This window comes from Nycticebus coucang, chromosome 18, assembly GCF_027406575.1.
Source record: "Nycticebus coucang isolate mNycCou1 chromosome 18, mNycCou1.pri, whole genome shotgun sequence".
NCBI classification, from domain to species: Eukaryota; Metazoa; Chordata; class Mammalia; order Primates; family Lorisidae; genus Nycticebus; species Nycticebus coucang.
In genome coordinates, this window is record NC_069797.1 from 68,400,982 (window position 1) to 68,428,762 (window position 27,781).

The 27,781-nt window shown below is 38.1% G+C and overlaps 1 protein-coding gene across 4 annotated transcripts in view; it reads right to left on the reverse strand.

Annotated features, from left to right (window-relative positions):
- LOC128571184 (ABC-type organic anion transporter ABCA8-like) overlaps positions 1 to 27,781 on the reverse strand; it is a 62,536-nt gene that overhangs the window by 28,573 nt on the left and 6,182 nt on the right. For all 4 annotated transcript variants that reach the window (XM_053570853.1, XM_053570854.1, XM_053570856.1 and 1 more), the window contains 16 exons: positions 25,645 to 25,746; positions 23,545 to 23,749; positions 21,038 to 21,202; positions 16,333 to 16,436; positions 15,506 to 15,732; positions 13,700 to 13,841; positions 13,201 to 13,386; positions 12,116 to 12,263; positions 9,926 to 10,097; positions 7,344 to 7,402; positions 6,528 to 6,638; positions 5,551 to 5,726; positions 4,647 to 4,766; positions 4,266 to 4,404; positions 3,670 to 3,760; positions 651 to 790 (listed from right to left, as the gene is read on the reverse strand). In XM_053570853.1, coding sequence (XP_053426828.1) covers positions 651 to 790; positions 3,670 to 3,760; positions 4,266 to 4,404; positions 4,647 to 4,766; positions 5,551 to 5,726; positions 6,528 to 6,638; positions 7,344 to 7,402; positions 9,926 to 10,097; positions 12,116 to 12,263; positions 13,201 to 13,386; positions 13,700 to 13,841; positions 15,506 to 15,732; positions 16,333 to 16,436; positions 21,038 to 21,202; positions 23,545 to 23,749; positions 25,645 to 25,740 — 2,281 coding nt within the window. In that variant the 5' untranslated portion in view covers positions 25,741 to 25,746. The remainder of the gene's footprint in view (positions 1 to 650; positions 791 to 3,669; positions 3,761 to 4,265; positions 4,405 to 4,646; positions 4,767 to 5,550; positions 5,727 to 6,527; positions 6,639 to 7,343; positions 7,403 to 9,925; positions 10,098 to 12,115; positions 12,264 to 13,200; positions 13,387 to 13,699; positions 13,842 to 15,505; positions 15,733 to 16,332; positions 16,437 to 21,037; positions 21,203 to 23,544; positions 23,750 to 25,644; positions 25,747 to 27,781) is intronic.

Sequence of the window (27,781 nt, forward strand, 5' to 3'; positions counted from 1 at the left end):
AAGTCTTCGTTAATCACGCAGGACATCCTGGTGTCCCATTGTGGGGGAACAGATTCCCTGAATAGTGTATGTCATTAGTAAATTTTTATGTATTAGCCTGAAAGCTCCAAAGCTATCACAAAAATGTTGCCCAAAATTGTGGAATTAGAATGTTCCTAATACAAAGAAATGTTAAATGGCTGGTGTGATGCATCCCCCAAGTACCTTGACTCAATGAATTCATATTGTGTGCCTGTATCAAAATATTACATGTACCTTATAAATTTATGCAACTGTGATGCACCCCGCCAAAATTGAAAAATTTAAAAAAGAAACAGCCACATCAAGGGCTATTTAATATAGTGCTTAAGCCAGAGGTTTTCAAACATCTGTGTTCATGTACCGTTATAAATATAAGAATATTGTGCTGTATACTGAAAGGAGGACTAGAAGAAGGTTCCTAAGTGCCCACCACACCTTACACTATTAGAATGTAATAATATTTACCACTATACATCAAATAATCCAGTTTTTATACTAATCTTTTGATCATCTTTCAATACCTGAACACACAGAACCCCCCCAAATGTTAGTTGTATTAGTAGTAAATATCATTAGTATTATTATTAAATTATTTATATATTTTCTTTTGTGGTGTTTGTGCACATTACCTGGAAATTTGTTTGTTCTTTCTAAGGGTAACGTATAGACAAGTTTTCCTTCACTTGAGGCCGATAATTTGGCATCAGGGATGTGCTGTTTAACAAGTGATGTTATGTTTTCCTGTAGACATATTTCATTTAACTGCAAACTGATATTTTAAAAAAATGGTATATGTTATTTGATACAGTCTCCAATAGCATGACAAAAATGACTATTGCCCTCTCTAGGGCAAAAAAATCAACTAAAATCTAATCCCAGAAATATGTCATATAAACACGAAATAAGAGACCCCAAAACCCACACAGATCATGTAAATATCATGGGGGGAATCAAAGAATGACTCAGAATTACTGGTGAGGTTACTCGGGGGTCATGCCCAGGGAAGCTGGGATATTGATTGAGGTCCTCAAGCGAAGATCAGGACTGACCATACTTGGATAATGGTCAAGATTATGTTCAAAGGCAGTTCAAGTTGGAAAACAGCACTGGTTGTGTTGGTTGAAAAGAATAAGGGACTTTCAGCAAGCACGATGCCACACAAATTCAGTTGTTCAATTTAGTCATCCAAGGCAAATAAATGTGCTCCGTTCTTATTGTGGGACAAACATTACAGTAAGTGCTGAAGGTGCAGAGGGGACCAGAACGGCACTGCCCTGCTCTTAGGGAATGGATTGTCTAATGGGGAAGGGATAGGAGGAAAATAAATGAACTAACAGAGAACTAAACAATTATCAATAATAATAAGTGCAACAAAGGAAAACTCGGTTAGAGGTAGAAATTAATCACGGTTAAATTTGGGTTTGAGGCGATGGGATCCCTAATTTTTGTTTTTCTTATAGTGCTAACCCCAGGACTCTAAGAAAAACTTATCATTGAGAAAATCAGTGTATACATTCAAAAACACCACAGATATTTCTCTATTATAGAAAAACAGACAGAGACAAAAATCTATCAATTGAGGTTATAGTATACAGTAGATAATATATCAGTAGTTATATTTTCAAACTTTGAAACTTGGTTTCGTCACTTAAAAGGTGTTGTTAAATCTGCCTGAACAGTTTCCTCATTCGTAAAATGGAATAATGGTTCCTTGCATCTAAGGTTGCTCTAAGAACTGAATAACAATGTTTTCACTTAGAAAGTCATTAAAATGGTAACTATCCGATTTAACCAAATGCGTAAGTCAAAATTATTCTCCTTACTCACAGGGCATGTATGAACTTATAAGAATATATGGTATTTTTTGAAGCAGTGAGATCTACTGAACGATTAAAGCAAAAAAACCAAAAAAAAATCATAGCTGTTCACTATAATGCTGCCTCCCCCACCTCCCCGCAACAACGAATGTTCAAGAAATATTCCCTGGCCACTTAGAAGAAATTGTGCTGGGGGCTGTGGGGGCCATATGAGTGGAACACAGCACCCTTCCTCCAGGAGCTTATAGCTTAGAAGGGGGGGTATGGTCAAATTTTGAGGTAAATGGCTAGACAGTGAATACTCTAGAATTTGCAGGCTATCAGATGTCTGTTGCAACTCTTCAACTCTGCTGTCCTGATGTGGAAGCAGACACAGAATTATCTCACAGACTGGGCGTGGCTGGGGTCCAGTCGAACCATATTTGCAGAAACAAGACATGGGCTGAATCTGACTCATGGGCCATAGTTTCTTGACCTCTGGTTGAGAAGAAAATAAGCCAATTGCACAAATTCCTGGCCAGGAGCCCATGAAGAGGCTCAAGCATTGGACAGAAATTCTTACTAGCACTATTTTGTTTTTTTTTTCATGTTTATAATAGGTTTTAATATTTTTTCTTAAAATGTGGATTTCTTACTAAATTAAAAGTAAGCATATTTGATATAATTTTATTTCCTAACTAGCACTTCTAATTTTGAGAACATGTTATGTTGCCCTGCAAATGCAAGACAGCATCTCATTTATTTTCTATAACCTTTACTTGCAGCCAGGAATTGTTACTCCTATTTTATAGCTGAGAAAATATACTTTCAGAGACTTTAATTAATTTCCAAGAAGAAATGAAAACAAAGTGCTTTAGGAAATTTGAAAACAAAAAGGGGGACATTACACAGAACTGAAAAATTAACAAAGTCAATGACAAATATTATTCAAATAATACTTCAGGACTTAAACTTAAGGGGGAAAGGATTCGAGGAAACCGCCCAGATTTGCTTTCTCTTGTTGCCATTACGTATTTGTTCCCTTTTTTTCTTTTTTTAAGTAGAGGTGGCCTAATTCAGAAACACTAACCAATTGTATAGCAGTTAAAAATTAGTTTAAAATATGGATTTGGACACTGGATTTTGAAGTTAAAAGTATCTAGTCCCAATTCCTGGCTCTACCACGTAAGAACTTGGGGAGCTTATAATTTCTTTTATTTTCTTTTTAATTTTCTTTTGTTTGTTTAGCACTCACACTGGCAATTTCATCTGTAAAGTAAAAGTAACAACAGTTCTTATCTCAAAAAATAGAAGATTGAAATAAAACAATGTTGAATATCGTATCTCCGAATCACTCAACAAGTAACAGCTCGAATGTGCTGCTGCTCAAAATACAAATAATGATAAGATGAAAAAGGATCAGCAGGACGAAACAAAGGAAGATGAGATTTAGGAGGAGCGGAAACAAGCAGATGACTTAAGAAATTGCATCAACACCCTGGACGAGCGAGGCGGGGTGTCTGCGTGTGTGAAATACACATGTGTCAACTGAAAAAGTGCCCTTCATGCACGTCTTCCTGCACAACCAGTGTGTTGTAGATGCATTTTCTATACCACTTATCTAAGCTTTTGTTGTCATATTCTCAGTCTCTAAAGTCTGCCTAACGATTCTCTCTTATGTGTACATACCAAATGGCTAGATAGATGTCTCCACACATATATGTGTACACGTGTGTACAAACCCCGGGGTGAGATGACAAAAGCTTCCCTTTGGGTTGTAATGCTTCACGTCAAGCACCGCGCATTACCCCAGCCTGGGCCACACACTTCCAGCCTTCTCACACGGCCCTACCTTAAGTGATAGCCAATCCCCCATTTTTTTTTTAGAAACAAAGAAGAACCAGCGCACTTCAGCTTCCCTTTGGAGAGAAACACTTTCCTATCTGAAAGGGAAGAAAAGAAAGAAAGAAAAAGTTTCATTTCCCAGAAAAGACAGGCAATCAATTCCACATCTTAATCTCACTTGTGTCCTCGGGCTGGTGTGTTGCTGCCCAGCTCATCAGGGAGATTACATGACATGGACACGTATTCTGATATAGAGAATCATGCTAGTATTTATTTTCATGAATCAAACTTTAACTTTATCTGAGTATTTCCAGTTGATTTACCTCAATTTTGAGTAAAGAATTAAATTCGTGGAATACAGCCCTCACTCTCACTTTGTAAAAGTGAGTGTCCTGGCAGATCACACTTGCACATGATCAATGACATAAAATTCTGCAGGAAACCCAAAGTGGCTGAGAGTTAAGAGGCTCTGGGTCCAGTTCCTACCATCACTCGTTGTGCAGATTACCAGAGTCAGAGCGATTAGCATAGTGCAAGATACAGCTGTTCAGAATATCAATCTAAACGTCTTGAAGTTGTCACGTAAAGGAAACCAGCAATTACCGGCCAGGATGTCAGCCTCATCCATGAACTGGGTGCTGAAGAGGACCACACGGTCTTTTTTGCGTTCCTTGAGAAGGCTCCACACTCGGTGTCTTGAAAAGGGATCCAAGCCAGCGGTTGGTTCATCCAATAGGAAAATCTACAGAGGAGGAACATGTGTAAAGGAGTTTTCTACAGAGATAAAGCTGCTCCAAGATATGATGTAGAAACCACACTATTCATATGTAAGAGGACATTACAGTTAGGGTTTTGTTCCTGTTATTTAGTGTTCTATCACAAATATTTTATCACACACGTCCTTTGCAAGTAAAACATTTGAACTTTTACCAAAAGTTTCAGTTGTTAAAATTTGAATTCCCCTGTACATTTAGCCTGACTTACCTGGGGGTCTCCTAAAAGGGCAATGCCAAAGGTAAGTTTTCTCTTCTGTCCACCACTTAAGTTTTGAGTGAGGACATCCTGGATGTTTTTCATTTCTAATTCCAGCAAAACTCTTTGTATCTAACCAAAAGACAACATTTATGAAATAAGCCAATATTTCTTTTTTTCCTTTTTAAATTGACAAATACAAAGCTGTAGAGTATAATAGTTAAAAGCTTGTTGGCTGGGCGTGGTGGCTCACGCCTGTAGTCCCAGCTCTGTGGAGGCCGAGGCGGGTGGATTGCCTGAGCTCAGAGGTTCGAGACCAGTATGCGCAGCAGTGAGCCAGAGTAAGACCCCGTCTCTACTAACATCAAAAATAGCCTGACGTTGTGGTGGGCGTCTGTAATCCCAGCTACTAGGGAGGCAATGGGAAAGAGAATCGCCAAAGGAAGAACATTAAAAAAAAGAAGAAAGAAAATGAATAAAAAAAGAAAAAAACAGTACTTCAGATGAAGAAGAACGAACAAGCAAGCTGAAATTAAAAAAAAAAAAAAAGCTTGTTTTCTAGAAACAAACTGCTTAGGTTTTTGTGCCACTCGCATTAAACTAGCTTTACAACGTTGGTCCAGTTACCTGCCCTCTTGAACCTCAGCTTCCTTCCACAGATATGAAATAGGAATTATACTAGCACCTATCTCATAGGATGACTATGGGGAATAAATGAGTTATTACATTTAAAGTTGAGGATATTCTTGGTACATGCAAATTATTAATAAACATAAATGTTAGCTGTTGTTTAAACTGGAATTTCTTCATTCTATGATGTGCACACAAATAAATGAATGAAAAACCAAAAACTCAGACAAAAAGGTTTTAGCAATCTGATTTTGAACAACTCCTTAGTTCTAACACATTTATGTACCTCTCTATCCACTTCTTGTGGCAGAATCCCTTTTATTTTAGCAAAGAGCTTGAGGTTTTCTTTGACGGTGAGAAAATTAAATTGTACATTGGCTTGTGGACAAACTCCAGTGAGCTTGATAATATTTTCTAGGTGAGCCATTTCTGAAAGTTGATTATTGTAGATGGCAACTGAACCTATAACAAAGTTTAAAATTTAGTATCAGTATGATGCTTATGTTAGAATATTTCTAAATAAAAATCACAATCTATCGATTAATTAAATTTGAGGTGTATAAATCTATCTTTAAGATTTATACAATTCAGGCATTATGAACTTCCATTTTAGTTTCATAATCTATTGAAACAATAAAGTTCCCATCTGTAGGTTTTCCCATTAAGATGTAGAGTCTCTTCATCTGTCCCACACACTTGGGTTTGGCTGCATACCCAGTGGGGCCATAAGAAATGTGATAGAAGGAAGGGATGAAGAGGAGCTCCCATGCAGTGATGTGCCCTCTATTACTGCTGCACTCATGAATCCCACGCTAGCCTCCTGGAAGGTGAACTTCCATGTGGGAAGAGAAGTTCAGCTGCTGTAACTGAGGCCCCCAATTTGTGAGTTAGGCCATGTGAAATCGTATAGCCCCAGTCACTTTGATCCAGAACAGAAAAGCTGTCCATCACCCATAAAATCATGAGAAACAATAAAACATTTTTATTTTAAGCTAATAATTCTGAGAATGTTTGTTATGCAGCAAGAGCTGACAGATACAAATCGGAATGCCAAAAGGTAACTTATAACCATGCAAATAAGTATGATGTAATACACGAATTTCATGTATGGTATACCTAGGAACTATTATATACCTCTGTAGATTAACACTGTAAATAAAATACCATGCCTTGCCTAGGTATCTGTGTGATTAATGATAAGGAGGTTTGCTATTAATAGCTAATTTATTTATTACCTTGACTTAGGGAGAAACAAATTCTTACCTTTGGTGGGAACAGCTAAGCCACTAAGAATGTTTAGCAGTGTTGACTTTCCGGCTCCACTGTGACCAAGTACTGCAGTGATTTGGCCTTCATATATGTCAAAGACCAGATCTAGGAAGAAAGGAGGAAAGGAAAGTAAGATAGAATAAAGGAAGGAAGGAAGGAGAAGGGTGGAAGCAAGAAAAACAATTAAGATTATGTATAAAATTCTATTCCAGAGCCAATGAATTGTTACTTGGCTTCCATGTATGAATATTATTCAATTCAAAATAAAATATAAAAAACATTTATAAACTTATTTCTCAAAATGGTCTTTCTTAATTTTGAAATTACTTAGTTTAAAATAATGGAACATATCTATCTCCTGGGTCAATTGATATTGCCTGGCATATGGTAGGTAGATGTTAATATTTATTGAATGAAGAATAGATTAATAACAAATTTTACATGCCTAAAACTTCTTTAAGGTAAGTTATTTTTCTGCACAAAAGAGAAACTTACAATATCTACCAATGGCTTTTGCATTATAGAAGAAAACATTGAGTTTGGAGGAAAAAAACTAGAATATTATTAGGCTACCTACACAGTGTATATAATAAACTAAAATGTATGTTATACAGCATAGACTTTAAATGCATGTAATTTTAAAACAAAGTAGAAGTAACGTGTTGGATGGAAAAATTCCTCATGTGGCTCAAATAACTCTTTAAGTCTGAAATGCCACTGCTAATTACTCACCAAAAATAAAACAAATTGAATTAAATCTGGAAATAAATAATATAATAGCTAAATATTCCCACTTTCTCTCTCTCTCACCTTTCAAAGCTTCTATTTTTTCAGGATTTCCTTTATATTCTTTTGTAACATTTCTGATTCTGGAAAAAAAAAAGGAAAGATATTAATACTTCAAGGTGACAATATTCTTCAGTTTCTAATTCTGAGTTTGGTTGATGGGATTGGATGAATCTTCGCTTCAGGGTACACGAAGGTCTGAGACTTCACTCACACACAGTCATGGTTGTGTGACAGAATCAACTAAAATATTGCTTGCCCACACTGCCGGCCCTTTAGCATCATCAAGGTGTTTTAGAACTTTAATTGTGCTTGGGACCCATTAGCAGGAATTCAGATGCCACAGATCAGAGCGTAACTCAATACTAATATTAGAGAACAGGGTCATCATGAACTGCAAAGCTGAAGATGCTAGACCAAGAGATAATGTGCATACCCCGTAGGAAGGTCTCCTTGTGAACCACTGGCACGGATTGGAGGTATGTGTGGGCAGCTTGAGTCAAGATCTCCAGATGTTCATAAGAAGGAGAGTGATACGTCATAATATCAAGAACATGGGATTCCCAGTCCTGCCCAGCTGTACCTTTTAGTGTCTGTTACCCCAACTAATGCACTTAGGTCCGCTTAAGTTTCAGCTTCCAGAACCTGAAAATTTGCACTGCTTCAGGATTGTGTTGGAGGACAAACAAAAGACTTCATCTTGCAAGTACAGCGCTCGCCTCATGGTATAGTAAATATAGATGATATTGGTTAGATAAGATTATAGTAATAGCAAGGAATGGAATCAGCAGACGCTGGGAGCTATGATAGGTCTATAATTTGTGGCACTTTATCTGGATGATTTTATACTACCACTTACGTATATAATCTGTCAGCCAAATTCAATTTGCGTCTCTTATTTTGTTATCTATTCTTCATCAAATGATTTAGGTGCCATTCATTTTAAACTATTACTGTATCTTCTTATTTCTGTTTCAAGCCCATTTCACTTTTAGTTGGGTGAGGTGCTAAAGAGATTGTAGAGGCTGGGCAGGGTGGCTCACGCCTGTAATCCTACCATTCTGGGAGGCCAAGGTGGATGGATAGCTTGCATTCAGGAGTTCGACACCAGTCTCTCAAAATAGCTGGGCATTGTGGTGGGCACCTGTAGTCCCAGGTACTTGGGAGGCTGAGGCAAGAGGATTGCTTGAGTGCAAAAGTTTGAGGCTGCTGTGAGCTGTGACGCCACAGCACTCTACCAAGGGGTGACAAAATGAAACTGTCTCAAAAAAAAAAAGAAAGAAAAAGAGAGAGAGCTCAAACAGAATCAAAAAGAAACAGACACGTCAAATAAAGCATTGCTTTGCTCTGAACGGATGTGCTGGGAGTTAAACCTAGCTCAGGTTGAGGGGCAGACATAAGTGTATGGAAGTTAAACATGGAACAGGCTCAAAGAAACATGAAACCGGCTCTAGAGGCCCAGTCGCCTGGGAGACTTCAATAAAATCTGAAAGACCTCCCAGGAGACTGACACAGCTGGTCACGGACGGATGAGTGAGATTGGAATCATCAGGGACCTTGAGGACCCTCTTCTTGTCTTCTTAGGTAGGAAATAGCGGTTACCAACACCACATCTACAGAATGCAGATGAGCGTGACTCCAAAGAGTACCTCTTCCTGCCTCCCCTATGTCTATCTCCGGGCATTTATTCCTTTCCTCTGTCCTACTCTGTCATCTCCTTTTAAAAGACAACAAATAACTCCCCCCAAGGGCGTATTAACCTGGCTAGAGCTGGAGAACATTCCCCTTAGTAAAGTGTTACAAGAATGGCAAAGCAAGTATGCAATGTATTCAATGCCCATATGAAGCCAGTAGATGAGCCAATGATTACATGAGAGAAGAACTCAATTTAGTCCAAGTTGGAGAAAGGGAGGAGGGGGGACAGGGGAGAGGAGAGGAGGGACGGGGACTGTTGTGCTCCCACCTAGTGGGCACAGTGTCAGGGGAGATGGCCCAGCTCCTGGGTGAGGGGCACAGCACAACAGGGGCCTTACCGCACAGATGCAAACATTGTAACCTGACCATTTGTACCCTTGTGTTAATCTGAAATTTTTTTAAAAAGACAATAAATATTGGGAATGACGACAAGAAGAGTTAAAAAAAAAAAAAAAGAAAAGAAAGGCACTAAATACAAGAGAAAAACAAGGAGCATAACAAATGAAGTGGGAACAGAGTGTAAATAAATGAGATGAGGCAAAGACATGAAGGAGGCCGGGGCAGGGAGAGAAGAAAGGACAGACACAACCCCGAGAATCGAGGCTTTCGCTGAGTTATCTTTGTTGGTGAAATTTAAGTTTTTATTACGTGTGAATGTTGATAATGGAAGACTTCAAGAAGTTGGTAAGGCAGGTTTGACCCACAGGCTGGGGCCTGATAAACAAAAAAAAAAAAAAAAGAAGAAGAAGAAGTTGGGCAGGGAATGTTTCCTTGACGTGAGAAGTGAGAGTGTAGCGTGGGTGAGGACCCGTGGGAACTGCCCGAAGACAGAAAAGAGCCCTCTGCACAGGGCCGGTGGTAAGTGTTAGCTCCCCAGCCTTTTATCAGTTTTCCCCTTGCTTCTTGGTTACCTGATGGCTTCTTTTCCATGGAATTCTGGAGACACTGGTTCGAAAGAGTCACTGGATGAAAGATCAAAATCTATTTCATCTTCAAGGGCCATGTGTTGTTCAGCCTTCTGCTGCTGTGACCAAAATGAGCACTTCAGGAAAAACAGGGGTGAATACTGATGTCCGTATTCATCTACAGGACCAGGAGACAAGTACATTGGGTCAATCACCAGGTTCAGAGAGAGAGAGAGTCACAATAACATCACTTGGCAAGGCAACTCCTTTGTCCCTTTGTCACTAAACCTTAACGCACGGTCAACACAAAACAACGAGCGTGTTTCGATGTGTGTAACTTTGTAAGGAAAAGTATCACTAACATATTGCTCTTATAATTGTCCCTATAGGAAGCAATGAAACAGTGAACTAAAAAATTCAAAGGTGATTTAAATAAAGGCTCAGAATTTTCTTAATTTCAGTAAAGCCAGATACTGAAACGTAAAGCCAGATACTGAAACGTAAATGCCAGATGGGTCGACGTCCTCAATTCCACCTGGGAAAGCAGGTGGCCTCACACGGACACAGGAGGAAGACATTGAGAAGGGACTATTGGCTATACAAAATAAATATGCCAAGAGGAGACAGAGTAGAAAATAAGAAAATAAATGACACATACGTAAGAAAGGGAGAGGGTGGAGCGAAAGGATTTATAGAAACTTAAAAGAGTAGGATTGTTTAGAAAGCTACTTTGGGGCGGCGCCTGTGGCTCAAAGGGAATAAGGCGTCGGCCCCATATGCCCCAGGGGGCAGGTTCAAACCCAGCCCTGGCCAAAAACTGCAAAAAAAAAAAAGAGCTACTTTGTATTTCTGCTCATCTCATCCCCAAACAATAACTTCCCTCTGCAGCAAATTTACGATAGTCTTTGAGGACACAGTATTTGAAACATCTTCCTGGAAATTAATCCATGCTGTATTTGCACTGTATCATCACCTGTTTCCCTATATGTTAGGAAACATTATGAAACAGAAGAATCACGTTTTATTGATATTCTGCAACTGACCACTGTGAGATAGACGGGTTTTTCAAACTTCTGTGAACTTTTTACTTGTTCAGTCCCTCGCTCGTGCAATAAATATTCACCGAGCACTCTCTGCAGACCTGGTGTACGGCATACTCTTAGCTAGTCCCAAGCTCTTCCTTTCAAAGCAACAATCTAGCAAAGAGAAGCACGCAGCCGTGTCTGAATGTGTATTACCACACAATTTATCACTGTGTAATAATGGCATTTTCTCAAGTTAACTTTTTTCCTGTCATTTATATTTATTACCTTTAAATTATCTTTCTTAAATGATTATCTAAAACATAAACACACATACAAAGGCACACAGATGCCCACACGCACACACAAAGAGGGCCTATTCTCCCCCTGAGGATGTTTCCTGGCACAAGTGTTTATTTGTCGCTTTATTAATAAAGGGCCCTTGACATTCTGTCTTGAATAGGAAATGCAAAGGGGAAAGACTCAGGCCCTGCTGTTGATCATAAAAGGAGGGAGAGGGGAGTGAGCCCACGTTTCCCCCAGGAGTGTTCACGGAGTCCCTAGTTTGTCTCAGACCCTGTGGGGGGTGCTTGGGTTTGATCTGTGAAGAAAACAGACCCCTGCTTTTGTGGAATTCATGTTTTGTCAGTTCCGTGGTGATAACAGTGAAAATTCGTGACATGTTCATTTCCCCCTATTGTGAAATTCTTGGGAGGTTTCTAAAAATATAGATGTGCTGATCCCCACACTGATCAATTGAGTCAGGATCTCTGAGGGTGACCTGAGCTTTTGCATTCCTTTTACGTTTTCCACATGACTCGGACGTTCCGCCAGGGCTCAGAACCACTGAGCTAAACAGTCAGACCAAAGCAGCTCCACACCCATTGATAGACCAGCTTTCTAAGCGTCACTTTTAAGAGAAACAAGCCTCACACTTCAGAGTGAAGTTCAAACAAAAGAGTCATTCAAAAAACAAAATTCAGGCTTCAGTTCTAGAAAGTCCAGTTGCAGGAGTGAAATGAAATCCTCAACCAGCCAGGAGGGCGACTAGGTTCATCTTCCTGTTCATACACAAAGCAGCTCTTAGAAAATAACTGGTGGGTGTGTTAAGAGATTCATGCCTGGAAGTAACGTTATTTAAATGATGTTTGAGTTTAATCGTATCACTACTCACTTGGCAAAATTTTTTCAAAGTAAATCGCCAACACCAGATAGAGGAAAGTATCAAATACCAGCATGAAATTTATCAGGATGAGGAGACTGGAGCCATCCGATGGATGAGGAGGTGCGTTAGAATTCAAATCATAGTCCGAACGTAAGCACTGAAAATTGCAAAGTAATTAATTAAGGGAAAGTAGATTTATGATAAATTGTAAACAATTAGCCTTAGGATAGGAATAACATGACTACTTAACTGCTTCAAACTGGACACAGATGTGAAGTAAGGAGTTTGCTGCTTCCTGGTTCTCAAATCTGTTGCAAGGCTCGAACTTGTGACCAATTTTACTAAATTTTATTCATAGCAGTTGTTACGATAAAAATGTTATGAATGAAATTGGAACATGACCAGGAGGTAGAGAAGTATGGGGAAAAATGACATCAGAGCTCTGGCTCAGATAAACTTTCACTAAATGGGGCAAAGTCAAAAGATGTGGTGAATTTTCTTAAATGCTACCTGAAGAATTTACAGTGTGGGAAAAGGCACTGGTGTGTTTAAGGAAAGCCAGTGGGCTTGTCTATAATGTCCACATTAATGAGCTCTTTGTAATTACTAATCCTTTTACTAAGCAGTGAATATTTAGGGATTAGCATTACCACTTACTTGGAGAGAAGGCAGGGTGGACTAAATAGGAATCAAATGAATAGAAAAGATAGTTTATGAACAGAAACAATTTTCAAAATTTTTAACTTAATTTTATTTCATTTTCCTGTAACCTTCAAAAACTAAGTAAATACCTATGAACTGGAATAGGTATTCAGAATTAGATTTGCAACATCACACCTATAATTGATGGCCTAAGGGAACATTATATACTGTCTGTAAGGAATTGCATATTAATTCTCCATTTTTTTCACTGTAAAAGTGGTTTATTTTTGCGGGACTAAATATTGTAAAAATTTTTTAAAACTCATCTTTACAACCTCACAAGACTTTTAAGCTTTACAACACTGAGGATAAAAATGACTGCAGCCCATTGAATCCCAGAAGTGAAAGATGTTTTGGAAAGGCCATGAATAAACAATTAGATTGCTTCTCACCTGGGTTATTCCAAGCATGAAGGCAAAAGGGCTAAGTAAACTGAAGATCCACTCCAAGGATGCAGGAAGGTATCTGTACAATGCCGTGAATCCCAGACTTCCCCAAAAGACAGAGAGAAGGAAGACCACCAGGCCGGTGAGGAAAGATTTCTTGACCAAGACGCTCATTAAGAAAACCAAAGCTATCTACAATGAGAGAGGATCTAATTGGTTCATGTTTCTTTGAAATTATTAATAGCATGACAAATAATATTTTAATAGACATAATTATAGTTATGTCCTTATTTTGTATATAACACACAAAGTTTTGTTCTGCAAATTGTATTAAAAATCGACATGATGAAAAACCACAGATCAAATTGTGCCTGTCTATGGATTTTTACCTGCAAACAGAACAGACAGAAAAATGGGGGAAGGGATATAAACACTTCATCAGAAGCCAACTCTGGCTTTTTCAGGCTGTCCGGTGGACCGGGAAATGTTTAATTCACCAACTCACCAAAGACAACCCGTAGAGGAGAAAGAGGGTGAAGACCGCCATGAAGCCAGTCAGAATGATGAACTGGGTAGATTTCACAATAAGTGCCAAGAAAAGGGCCATGATGAAGATGAAACCAGCGTACAGCAATCCCCAGGAAAGCCTAGTGTGGAAACAACACGGATATTTTAGTATTTTATGTTCAACTGAAAAGGAGGACCTGAAATAGATTCTAACCATTCATCCATTCTCTCCGTAAGCAGATGTTTATCGAATGTTCTAGGATATATAAATATAAGATAAAAATGGAGTCAGAATTCTTGAGGAATTAGGAACGTTCTTGAGGAATAAGGAATATTACCCCCTACACTTGATTTCAGAAATACACGCATTCACACACACACATGCATTAATAGAGAAAAATTAAAAAAAAGAAAACTGAGGCTTCTGGTCTGATAGATTTTAGTTTAGACATTTTGTGTGCTGTGTCCTTACTCTGTGACCTTGGACAAGCTCTGTAACTGCTCAGACACTAGGAATGGTACTGCAGTGAAGACTCAGTAAAGTGTCTGGGTTGGACACTGTCTTCCGATGCCGTAGCCCCCCCACCCCCACCCCCCAGGAGTCTCAGATCCTTTTCTCCTCCCTGGAGCCTCTCTGGGCTGAAGAGCATCACACATTTTCCTTGCAGATAAGAAATTTTTCTTTACAGTTCTGTGGTGTCTGTCATTTTCTCAAATGCTGTTGTCATCTTTTTCTGGATATGCACACCAAATAGCCTACATACTTATCTTCAATTCCATTCATTTCTCTGCTAAGAGAGAATGCTAAAACAGGATCTCACTTCTTTGATCTCAAAACAGGTCACTTTCCTTTCCTCATCCATTTACTTTTTGTTTTGTTTTACAGTATTCTTTGAAAGGTATGATGAAATAATAATAATTTTAAAAAGCAAAAACAAAAACAGGTGCAGAACCAACAAGATAATGGCCAGTACATGTGGCCATTATTACATGCTGGGAAATATTTCAAGAACTTAAGCATGAAATCGTTTTATTCTCACAGCAGCCCTATACAGAAAGAGCCGTATTTTCCTCATTTTATTGACAGAGAACTTACTGAACAAAGACGCTAAGCAACTATGTTTCAAGTTCAGACATTTTGGCTCTAGAGTGAAATCTTTAGATTCAGTGAAGAGGTCACTGCTGAGGTACAGGGTTTCCATGCTGGGAGGAACTCTTCGGACCTCTAATTTGTTGCTATCTGCACAATCCACCTGGCTCCCCTGCCTCTCTGCCTTTTATCCCTCCTCCCTGCAAACACCACCTCCATGCTCTTCAGAGCAATTATTCACAAATTCTTACCCAGAACTTGGTCCATGCCTGGAATCACTCAACCACTCACGTTTAAAATTCACACTACCCAGCTCCTGTTCACAATGCTATTTTGCTAGCTCGTTCCCTCAGATACACCTACCACGTTCTTCACTTTCAAAAAAGCTCCTGATCTTTGGCTTCTTTTCCCCTTTCGGTCCCATCCTCCCTTGAAATCTGCTTCTGCCTGGCACAGACACTGATGTCTATCTTTTCCGGCACCCTCTTGCTGTGGCCGTCTTCCAACATCCTTCCCTGACAATCACCCATCACACCTCACCCTGATGTTCTTTTGTCACACAGAGAATCAAGTAACACCCAGCAAACATTATACCCAGGACAACTTATTCCATTCATAGGTGTAAAGAAAGTGTGAAATCATTATCATTAGGTTTTAATAAAGATGCAGCAAAGTTGCCCTCCCATTTATTTGCGTGTGCTCCATTTGACCCACCAGAATGCTGAATCTCGAAGACCCATCATCGCCATGAAGCCCTTCATCTTCTTCCTCTCCCTTGCGACATTAATAGATGCGTAGTAAGTGAAGGGGGAAAAGGAAATGACGCAGAGGAAAAGGAGCAAATCCATGGCCACTCCTGCTTGACTTACGAAGGGAGGTATCTTCATATATTTTCCAGTAACTGACATCAGTTGCTCCATCACTGAATGGTTTGTTGTGACCTGAACATTAATGAACAAAACTGGCATATTAATAAACAGCATTGTCCATTTTCCTTCAGTCACCTGTTTTCCTAGGAATGCTCAACTGCCTGTTGGGATCTGACGCCAGCCCAAATTCCCACTCCCGTCTCCTGTGATCGGCCCACTTGGAGCTCAGAGTTCAGGCGCTGTGTGATATGTAGAGTTCTTAGAATTTACTAAGTGCTTACATTACTTTATCAACCTCTCACCTCTAGCTTCAAGTTTAAATGATACTATGTAATCAATTCAAAATTATTCCATTGCATTCTAAAGTAAGAACGTCTTGCTGATTTACTTCAAAGACTTCATTGAAACCTCCATGTTCATCTACTTCTGTTCTAATAATTTTCTTATTATACACCTGCCTTCCTGACACGGTTGAGTCCATGGAGAGGTTTTTCTTCCATTTGTGTTATACCCCAATGACATACAGCAAAATTAGTAAGCTTTGCTGTAAGGATAAGAACGAGTAAATGAAAGAACAGGGCTAGCCACTTGTATTTTCTTCCGTGACACTTTTGACGCCTCTAATATTAATTTGCATTAAATATCAGTTTGCGCTGAGCCCGTCATACTCACTTCTATAATGGCAGCATTGATGGCAGCTTGAAGAGCCACAAAACCTCTCTCCCAGAATAACGAAACTTCACAGTCAGCATCTTCGCCTGCTTGGTAACAATGACCTTTGTGAAAAAAAGAAACCATAACAGTCGTCACGGGTGGTTCAGTCTTAATTCTATGAAACAGTGACTTTGACAATGGCCCCCAATTCTGAATGTTCTTATTTTGACTGAAGCCTGTGAAAGCATAAATTATAATAATGGTTCTCAGAATGAGCCGGGCAGAACACTCTTAGGAAATTAAGTTCCTCATTAAATTATAATACCGTGTGCTTTCTCACACTACGTTCTGTTCTTTTCCAATCAAGCATTTTGTTAATCTCTGTTCTTCTTTGTATTGTGAAAATGGTATCTTTTTATGATAGGGATTGAGAAACACTGAACTAAACCTTTTTCTGACAGATAACACAGGCGTCTTAGACAAACGGAAGTTCAAATAGGGTAACAACTTAAATCATGTCAACCAGAACGTGTTTGAGAGAAAATGGTTTATTTATTAAGAAACAGGCCTACCAATCCATTAAATATTAAACTGTATTAGAGATATTTAAATATTGTAACCTCTCCTATTCCATACATCTCATTATGTTTATCATTCTACACTTCATCTATTTGTTCTATATTATCACTTTGACGTGTAGAGAAATGGCCCTGTACATATTTTTTCTCTTTATGATTATAGAATCCCATCACAGAAATGCGAGTTGATATATTTACTTATCCATTCTCCTATTGACGATCATTTGGTTCATTCCTTTATTCTTTTTACTGTTATCAGTAAAAGCCTGCTGCTGTGAAAATCTTTATATATCTTCTTATAAATATGCATGTAGCAGTCAGGATAGTTTGTTTTATGCTACAGGGAAAACAATCCCTAACTTACAGTGATTTATGATAGTACAAATTTGTCCACTCAGGCTGCTAATTCAGCTTGAGGATTGCATGGGGTTGGGGGTAGGGCTGCTCTGTTCCCAAGACGCAAGGAGTTTGTTCAACTAGTATTTGTAGTGTCTGTTATACTGACCCCTCAGTCTGCAGAAGCAGACACCTGGGCTTTAAACACTTGGACTCTAGCTATCCGATTAGTGCTACAATTAGTAATTATTCTGTGCCCTCAAAAATGAGAGAAAAATAAGCTGCAAGTTTGTAACACAGGTAGGTAGGTATGAGAGTTTCGCTATTGGAAGTTCTATGATGCTGGGTTATAGCACCGGGGCGTAAAGGTTATTGCTAATGTTGCAGAAAGGGATTCCAGCAATGGTGGCACGTTTATTCAGTGAAAGCAGACAGGCACAGAAAAGGCTTGTACAGCAGCAAAAGTATACTCCCCAGAAAGGGAGTGGACAGGCTGGAAATAGCAACTGCCCTGGACCCTGAGTCGTTCCTGGTTTTTGTTTTGTTTTGTTTTGTTTTCAGATTAATATAAGGGTATGTATGATTGAGTTACGTGGTTTGCATTTGTTAGGTGGTGTCCAATTTGTAGTTGAGTCCTTCACCCAGGAGGTGTCCCGTACACCCCTACATTATAGCCATTAGGTGGGAGCTTACTGAGTTCAGTAACCTCAGGGGTCTCCCCTCCTGACCCCTTAAATGTAATCGTGTTTTTCTCTTGTGTGGGCTTGTAGTTGTTCATCTACTGTTTCAAATCACATGGGGGGCTTGCTTTACCATTCCTGGCATACTTTACTAAGGAGAACATCGTTTAATGCCATCCAGGTAAATACAAAAAATATAAGATCTCTTTCCTTTCTATGGCTAAATATTATTCCATGGTGTATATATACATTTTATTAATCCACCCAAGGGTTGATGGGCACTTGGGTGTTTCAACATCGTTGGGATTGTGAATTGAGCTGCTATAAACATTAGAGTGCAAATGTCCTTGTGATCAAATGACCTTTTTTCGTCTGGGTAGAAAGAATATGTAATGGAATTGCAGGATCAAATGGAAGGTCTACTTTTAGTTGGTTGAGAGTTCTCCAGGCTTCTTTCTAGAAAGGTTCCACTCATTTCCAATCCCACGAACAGTGTACGTGTTCCCGTCTCTCCCCACCCACGCCAGCATCTGCAGGTTGGAGACTTTGTGATGTGGGCTGTTCTCACTGGGGTTCGGTGATATCTCCAGGTGGTTGTGATTTGCATTTCTCTGTTGATTAGGGACGATGACATTTTTTTCATGTGTTTGTTGGCCATTCATCTATCTATACTCGGGAGAAGGAAATGTTCGTGTCTCTTGCCCAGTGATTAATTGGGCTGTTTGCTCTCTTCTTGTTGATTTGCTTGAGTTCTTTGTAGATTCTGGTTTTTAGCCCTTTGTTGGATTCATAACATGCAAATATCATCTCCCATTTTGAAAGCTGCCTATTTGCTTTGTTTATAAAATCCTTAGCTGTGCAGAAGCTTTTAAGCTTGATCAGGTCCCAGGTATTTATTTCTGTTCTTCTTGCTATTACCAATGGGGTCTTCTTCATAAAATCTTCCACCATGTCAATATCATCAAGAGTTTTTCCCACCCTTTCTTCTAGAGTTGTTACAGTTTCATGTGTTAGATTTGAATCTTTTATCCTGTGTGAGTTAATTTTTACTTGTTGAAGTGAAAAAGAAGCCTGGGCAATCAGTGTTCATTTCATCCTTATTCATAGTTCTCCTGTTTTTCTCACAAGGGATGCAGGTAGGGTGATCAAAACACACAACCTTAACTCATGCAAGCGTGATACAAGGGGAGAAAGAGCACTTTGTACCTGTGTAACCTGTGGAAATCGATGGCTTTTTTCTTCTCCTTAGATCTGTTCATGCCAGGCTATTGGAGACTAACGTTTCTGTTCCCTCCTCCCTGGTTATTCCTAGCTGACTCCACACTCTACCAATAAATGATGCATAGTTCAGCTTTAAAATAAAATGTCTCAATTTTTGTGGAGTTTAAAAGTCCTAGAAGGTTGGATAGATGTTCTCTTTGTTACCCGCCGTGGCAGTACTTTTTAATGTTATATTTGCTAATTTTTGCTAGTCTGATAAATGTGAAATAATATCATTGTTGTTTCAGAAATGCAGATGCAAGGAAACATCTCTCTGTGTTTATTCTGGGTCTGGCTTTCTTGCTTTATGAAATTCCTACTTTTGTTTTATCATTATTTTCCTTTTTGTCTTCATTTAGTCAGAGGAAACATTGTATATTCTGAAAGTAATTTTTTGTTAATATTATTGTTATAAATATTTTACCGTAATTTTTGGAGATTGCATAATTGTTTAGTGTGCTAGGTGAATAATTCCTAGCTTTCTAAGCTTCTGTGATCAGCATAATGTGGAATCTTATCTTTTTTGGATCATTGACAGGGCAATATGATGCTAATATAGTTGAAAATGTGAAGTGAGGGATTTCACAAGGGTGAAAACCGTAAGTTTTGCCCTTATTTCTCACTAGTCTATGGCAACTTTTCAGAAGGACAATTCTTTAATTCATATATTTTTGAATTCATCAATATTTTCCCTTGTAGTTTAGTCGTTGGTTTGTTACAAAAAATCTTTTCTATTTTACCCTTAGAGGTCTTTTTGTACATCGGCTTTTAAAGGTTTTATAGGCTAGCTTTTTCCACATAAATATTTCCTTGGAACTGGTTGTTTCATGTGAAATAATATCGTCTTGTTTTTTATGGAGAGGTAACAGCCTCAGCAGTTCCCCGCACTGATCTGCGGCGTCCTCTCAATACGGTATTAGTCTTCATGTTTATGTGAGCCTTTCCCACGGTCGTCTCTTCTGCGTCATTATTTTATCAATCGCTGCAACATCCTGTTTTAATTTCTCCTAACTTCATTTTCCTTTTTTGATAGAGCATCTTGACTATTTTTTTTTGTTGTTGTTTTTAAAGGTAAATTTTAGATGAATGTGTCGATTTACAAGAAAATATCTGTTATGGTTTTATTGGGGGAATTAGAATATATCCATGAAGAAATTTGGTCAGAATTCCTATCTGTGCTAGGCAGAATTCTAAAAATGACCACTCCACCTCCCTGACTTTCACCATTGTGAAATCCCTCACTTCACATTTTCAACTATATTAGCATCATATTGCCCTGTCAATGATCCAAAAAAGATAAGATTCCACATTATGCTGATCACAGAAGCTTAGAAAGCTAGGAATTATTCACTTAGCACACTAAACAATTATGCAATCTCCACCATAGTGTGAAAAAATACATCATAGTTTTTCCACTGAAAACAGCAATAATCTCTAACGTTATTTAACAGAATTGTGGAAGTGCTGATGAATGCATTAAGACAGGAGCGTACTAAGTACAATGAGTGAACAAAGGGGACAGAGTAGGTCTCTCTTCGATGCCATGTAAACAGAAACCCAGGACGTGCAAGAGCATCCACTCTGTGAATAGCTGAGCATTCCTTATGCCTGTCACACACCCCACAGCAGAGATCAACAGACCTGTTCTGTGAAAGGCCAGGTAGCAGATGCTGCGTCACAACTTTTCATTTTTGCCTTTGTAGTGAGAAGTCAGTCACAGACCATATGTAACCAATGGGTGTGTGGCATAACACGTGGACATTGCCACGGGATACAGGGATTGTCTAACTTGACACACCCCTATGCCCACACATGGCTTATAACATAATTGAAACAGAAGACAGCAGAATTTTATAGCTGGAAAATTACCTGTGTGGGCTCTGTGCTCCTTCCTTGATGGGATTTTATGGCCCATTAAGAACTTCAAATGATACGAATATGTATCAGTGAAGATGACTCTTACCACTTCCTCAGGATAACTTCCTGCTAATTCTCCAGTAACTGCCTCATCAGGCATACCCAAGACTTTTTCATCTGCCATACAAGTAAGGGATATTATGATTAGTCAATCATAAGGAGACACAACCTCAGGAGGTCAAGGACAACTGCTCTGGCTAGAGTTCTTGCGGGAGTAAAACAAAATCGAGGATTAACTTTGAGAAAGTCATATAGATAAAACGTTTGAGAAGAGATCATTCTAAAGTTCCATTTATACACAATCAGGAGAAATACATGATAATCACTTTATTTTCATATGTATGTTTGATATACTGAACCAATTTCAATGACATATAATGCTATACCAATTAGACTATTCACAGAAGAATTAGTATTCTTGTAAGTCTAAAGTGGTAGAGATAGGTAGGTAGGTAGATTGATATAGATAGATAAATATGTACATTGCCGTTAGGCACTGATTTATATCAAGTGAAAAATAGTTATCAAAATTTATTTTTCTTGAACAACACTGATGGTATGGTTAATAAGTTCAAAAAAGAGTGAAAATTATTTTAAATACAGGGAAAGTGCCTATGTTGACATCACTATAAAAAATGCCCTTTTCAGTAGATTTTGTGTTCCACATTTAGTAGACATTTCATTAAGACGGAAAGAAAAAGACTCCAAAGTCCTGGATTGGACATGGAAAGAACAGGCCAATGTATATGGATAGAACTGAATTTTATTCTGGAGTTTATTTTTTGAATTTGTGTCATCCTGGGAAAGTCACTTTATCTTTGTTATTTAATTTTTATATTTGTAAAATAAGTTTAATAATATCTATTCTTATTACAGCATATTAACACAGAGGACAGAATAATATAGACCAATATTATTATTACAAAATAAGATTCTGTTACTACAGAATAAAGTGGATACATTGTTAGTAGAAAAGATGTGCAGCGTAGACATTCAGACGCAGGTGTAGCAGTGGGGTGGTTGGTGAGGTGCCCTGGGAAAGCACATTTGGGAGGGTTCATGTCCAGCTGGTGTGCCAGTGTCACAGATAGGAAGGAAAATCCAATGTGCTCTGGAAACTGGGCCCAAGGAGGCTACAATTACCATGTGGCTGAACACAGACACCAGAGAGGGTAGATTACTGGATACTTAATCCAGGAAAGGGGTGAGAATCTCAGCACAACACTAATGGTTCCCTGGGACAGAGTGGAATTGTGGACAGAGATGGATAAAGAAAGACAAAAAGAGGTCATACAGACTTCCAGTGACGGGAATGGGCCAAGAGCCATAGGTTCCCTTTACAATAACATCCTGTGTGTATGTGTGTGTGTGGGGGGGGGTGGGAGGGGGATTACATTGCTTAAAACTAATAGCCAGGGTCCTCTAAGTCATGTTTCTATATTCTTTTTTAATTGAGCAATAATTCTCATATTATAAAATTTGCCCTCTTTAATTGTACAAGTTCATGGCTTTTAGTATACTCACAAAGTCGTACAAGCTCTCAGTTACTTTAAAGTTATAACTTAACTTACAATAACTCAACTAATCAAACAAAATTTCACTTTACATGTGTGATGAAAGTGTTTCAAACGGTCTGTGAAGCTAGTGAATGATGCCCCATGATCATATCAATGTACACAGCTATGATTTAATAAAAAAAAAAAAATTTCCCTTTCCATGTGAACCTCATTTGGGATTTGAAGGGCTGTCTGGTGCTGAAGTCCTGTAGTATTTTGACTGTTCCCAGTACATCTCTATTTACAGTGAGAATCTCCTTTTAGTATTTATTAGTACCATTGTCTTTCAATCAATTAGGTTGATAGTATCCAAAAAAGAATAATTATCTTTGCAGTAACTTTTTTAACACATTGCTTAGCATTTTTACTTGTAGCTATTGAATTCTGATTACAACACCTAAATATTTAAAGGAAAAACATCAAGCCCTGTAAATGTCAACCCATCTGCCATTCTCTATAAAATTCTTCACAGTAGCCATTACATTTTTACTATTCATGCTAGAAATCACTATCCTCTTACCACTACCCAGAGCATCTCAAATAAACTACCTAAAACTTATACTTACAACAGCCTTAATTTTAGTCTTCACCCTAGCTAGAGGCCTACAATGGGATTATGAGGCAATTACAATAGATTCCCCTTTGAAGCATGAATTTATAGTTGTAAAGAGCCTATGTTCTTATTATGTGCTGGCATCTAGTTATGCTTCTAGTAAAAACACACCAAAATTCATTGTGGATGCTGCCCTTTCACCCTTCACACACCCTCTGGTTTGGATATAGTGTGGTTCATGTGGTACCTGGGAACTTTACAAATGGGCAGTGACAATACCACACATGTCTACTGTCCAAGGAACCAGATATTGGTGCCAGACATTCCTCTTAAGTTGCTAGAAAACTCACCTGACAGGAAGGAAGCAGAGGCTACTTTTTTCATTATCTGTTGTGTTGTTTTGGTGACAGGTGTATATGTAATAGAAAATGTGGAATCATTAAATGAATCTACCCGTCCCAGGTCCTTGGTTGGCAGTGAAGACAAATCAACAACTTCATGGTCATGAGGATATAGGTAGACACAAAGTAGAAGGAATAATGAGGTAATCCATTCCTACACAATCCAAGAGAAAGGGTAGAGACAATTATGATCTCAAACTAGTCATCCACAATCATTTTGGAGTAGAGCTGGTATCTTTGTTTACTCTTATGTCAATATATGCCATAGTACAAACTGTTTGAAATATGTACAATATAAATTCAGTGGTGTGGGTTAGTTCAATGAGCTATAAATGAGAATTAAGATTTATTGAGCCTCCTTGCCAATGAGAAAGCATATACTGATCTGAAAAAATATGAGATGCCACAGCAGCAAGCTGTTTTAAATTATTACCAGCCAGGATCACCTTGGTGACCCACTCACACTATGTTTGATTCTACTGGAAGTCTAGCTGTTGTGAGAGACGGTTTTAAGGAATTTCTCACTTAATAATGGTATGCTGGTTATATGCCAGGATTCTGGAGTTGGAAACACAGCAGAATCCCAGTGACCTGAGGGATACTGTCTTAGTTATGTATTTATAAATTTGGGTCGCAGGCAAACTCTTAAAAAGAAAACACTTGCTTTTCAAAATGCATGATATTAGAAAAAACCTCACAAAGTAGGTATAATAGTATAATTCCAATTTAGTTAAATATGGTACCTAGCTATCTCTATCTGATTTTTTAAAAATATCAAAATTTACATTCCCACCAGCAGTGCAAAAGTGTTCCCTTTAAGTTAATATGTTCCTTTTGGAAAGAAGTTTGGAGAACATTCGGGTATCTAAAAGTAGACCTCCTGTTTGATCCTGCAATTCTCCTATTAGGTGTATATCCAAAAGACCAAAAAATGCTTTGCAACAAAGATATTTGCATCAGTTTGTTCATTGAAGTTCAATGCATAATTGCCAAGTCATGGAAGAAGCCCAAGAGCCCATCGATCCATGAATGGATTAAAAAATTGTGGTATATGTATACCATGGAATACTATGCAGCATTAAAAAATGGAGACTTTGTCTCTTTTATGTTTACATGGATGGAGTTGGAAAATATTCTTCTTAGTAAAGTATCTCAGGAATGGCAAAAAAAATATCCAATGTCCTCAGTACTACTATGAAACCAATTTATAATCACTCACACTTTCATATGAAAGATGAATCATAACTATAGCCCAGGATGAAGGAGAGAAATGGAGGGGGTGGGAGGGGAGAGGAGGTGTGATAGAGGGAGGGTGAATGGTGGGACTACACCTATGGACCATATTGCAAGGGTACAAGTCAAATTTATCAATAGAACATAAATGTCTTAACACAATAATTAAGTAAATGAGATGAAAGCTATGTTGATTAGTTTGATGTAATCACTCCAAATTGTATAAAAAATCAACACATTGTACCCCACAAATGCATAAATGTATTCATGATCTATGTGTATATGACTTAATAAAAGGAAAAAAATTACTAAAATTTAACCAAGATTTTTGTTATGTGGTCTAATGCTGACTGTTTTCTTGGCACTTAATACATTTTAGACTTTTCTACTATTTTTGAAGAAAAGGAATTGTCTTTTAAAAGATAAAGAGGTCTCACAGAGAAAATGCAAGTTACCTATTGCCGTGGGTGGATTTGTTTCACATGTGTGTGGAATACCAGTACCTTGACCCAACTATCTGTAAGTGGGAACATGAGTAAACACTGTGATCTTTGCCTTTTAAAAAAAATTATTGAATTCTCAAGTGCTCACCAGCTTCAGTGCTTTTTAACCTCAATTTATGAGCTTATGTCAATTGAAATGTCTTCAAACAGATTGATGGTCTGAAGAATGGCTTTTGCTATTGTATAAAGGTGCTTTATTGTTATTTTTTCTATTGGTGTGTATATAGTAGGATATAGACAAGGCATAAATATTTGTAAGGCAAAATACATTTTCCCATCATAAAGATAAAGTGACACAGATATTGAATCCTACCATTAAGGACTCTCTCTTCATTCTCCATTTTTTAAGGAAGTTCTTGCATAGTAAGGCCCAAGTTTGTTGACACACACTGATCTCTCTCTTACTCATTTTGCCCTGTCAATGAGAAAAATAAGGAAGAAGAGAAAGTCAATGCAAAGTTCCTCATTAGAAGGAACATCTTGCAAACAAACAAACAAAAAAAGAGTAGCCTAATAACTACAGGGTTACAAACAAGTGGTTAGAATCCCAAGTGTTCTCATGTTTGCATTTTTGTTACTATGCATTCCACTCTTCCTCTATCTTTTCCACTTGCAGAATCTTTGCTCCATCATTTATTTGTGATGCACCATGACAGTAATCAGGTTATTCCCTCTCAGCTCCCAAATCACCCTTCAGAGCCTGCTCTATGAAAATGGATCTGGGCCTTTGAAATATTTCTCTTTGCCGGCTGGCATGATGTTATGCTTCATCAGAGGAGAGGACTGTAGAGACACTGCGGGAAGAAGAGGCTCCCCTTGCTGGTATCAGTGGTTCATTTGTGGAGTTTCTATAGAATGTATTTTCACTGTTCTGCTCAAACTAATGGGTTTCTCCAATGCAAACTGCCTGGAAGATGCATGTTTCATGGTATATTTTTTCGACCTCTTGACTGAGGGTTCAGTAGTGTATGTGGGAAACCTAGCAGCTAGACTCCTTTTCCCAGAGCTTAGTTTCCTTTGACCCCCTATTACAATGGCAGTGCACCCCAGTCCTCGTGCCCATAGTCTCCCATTCCAGCTTCTTCACTAGTCAGTGGGCTGCAATCACACCTTATCCACATTGCCAACATCTTGTCTTCCCACCCAAGTCTGTTTGGCCTTGAATATTCCCCGTCAGTCTCAGGATTCCCTTTTGGGCTCTCAGCCCATCTTTATAATTATTCTCCTATCATTACTAAATAATTCTTGTTATTAAAATCCTATTGTTTAATTACTCTGTGGTTTGTGTCTCCTGATTCTTCCTAGCCCAAGGCATACACATACACCCCTCTTATCTTTCATAAACAGACTATTGTACACCCAGTTTAATTTATCTATATTTAGTTTGTTTAATTAAGAACCTGAATAATCAGTTTTAGGAATTGATTTAAGGTATTTTCAAGGGATCTTCATTATTTCTAGCAGAAATCAATGCATGCTATACTAATTTGATGTGGAATGACTACAAAATTTCCTTAGTGAAAGAAAATTTACTTTTCACTTTTCTTTTATGAAAAATTAAAATGTAGAGATAGAAAATCACCAAAGTCTGGCCTAATAGTCATACCTAATTTTGGGAGTCTGTAATGTATTCTAGATAATTATTTGTTGCTAGCTAATAATTTTCATCAATCTAAAATGTACCTTAATTATACTCAAGTTTTAATTTTGTTACAGTCAAAATTTTTTTACCTTTTACCTTGTGATCATGTATTCTGTGTGTTTTTCTGGTTTAGAAATTAATTTCCTTTTCTGAAGCTGTAAAGACACATGCCTTCATTTTCTTCTGATAGTTTCAAGTATTTTTTAATCATGTGTACCTCTTATTTTTGTATAAGATGTTAAGATGGTCCACTGAGCTGCCGTTGGTGATCTGTTTTTACATTGTCAAGCAAATTGCTCCAACACCACTTACTTCCTGATTCACTCTCTCCCTGTTCATTTGCTATGCCTCCTGTCTCATATACCAGACATATATATACATGTATATCTGTTAATGCATATGAATATATATTTATATGTGTATATGCATTTTGAACTATTCTATTTTTCAAGTAATCTCTTTTTATATTTCTTGCACACATTCCTAGTTACTAGAACCTCATAATAAACCTTTAGAAATGCTAGAACAAGCCCTTCTTATTCATTTTTACCAAAATTAATGTCTTGGCTATTCCAGAATTTTTCTACTTGTGGTAGAGACTGCTAGCTTTTCATGAAAATATGTTTCTTTGTCTTTCTGAGGCTCCATTGACAATGACACATATTGGATTCCATCCAAGGGAATAGGAAAAGAAGAAATATGTGCATGTCTGAGTCAGAATCTTCAGAAGTAGAGGTGCGTCCCCACACTCTTTTCCTCTTCTGCCAAACATATGGCTTAGGAGACAGCAGGGTCAAAAGATGGATGT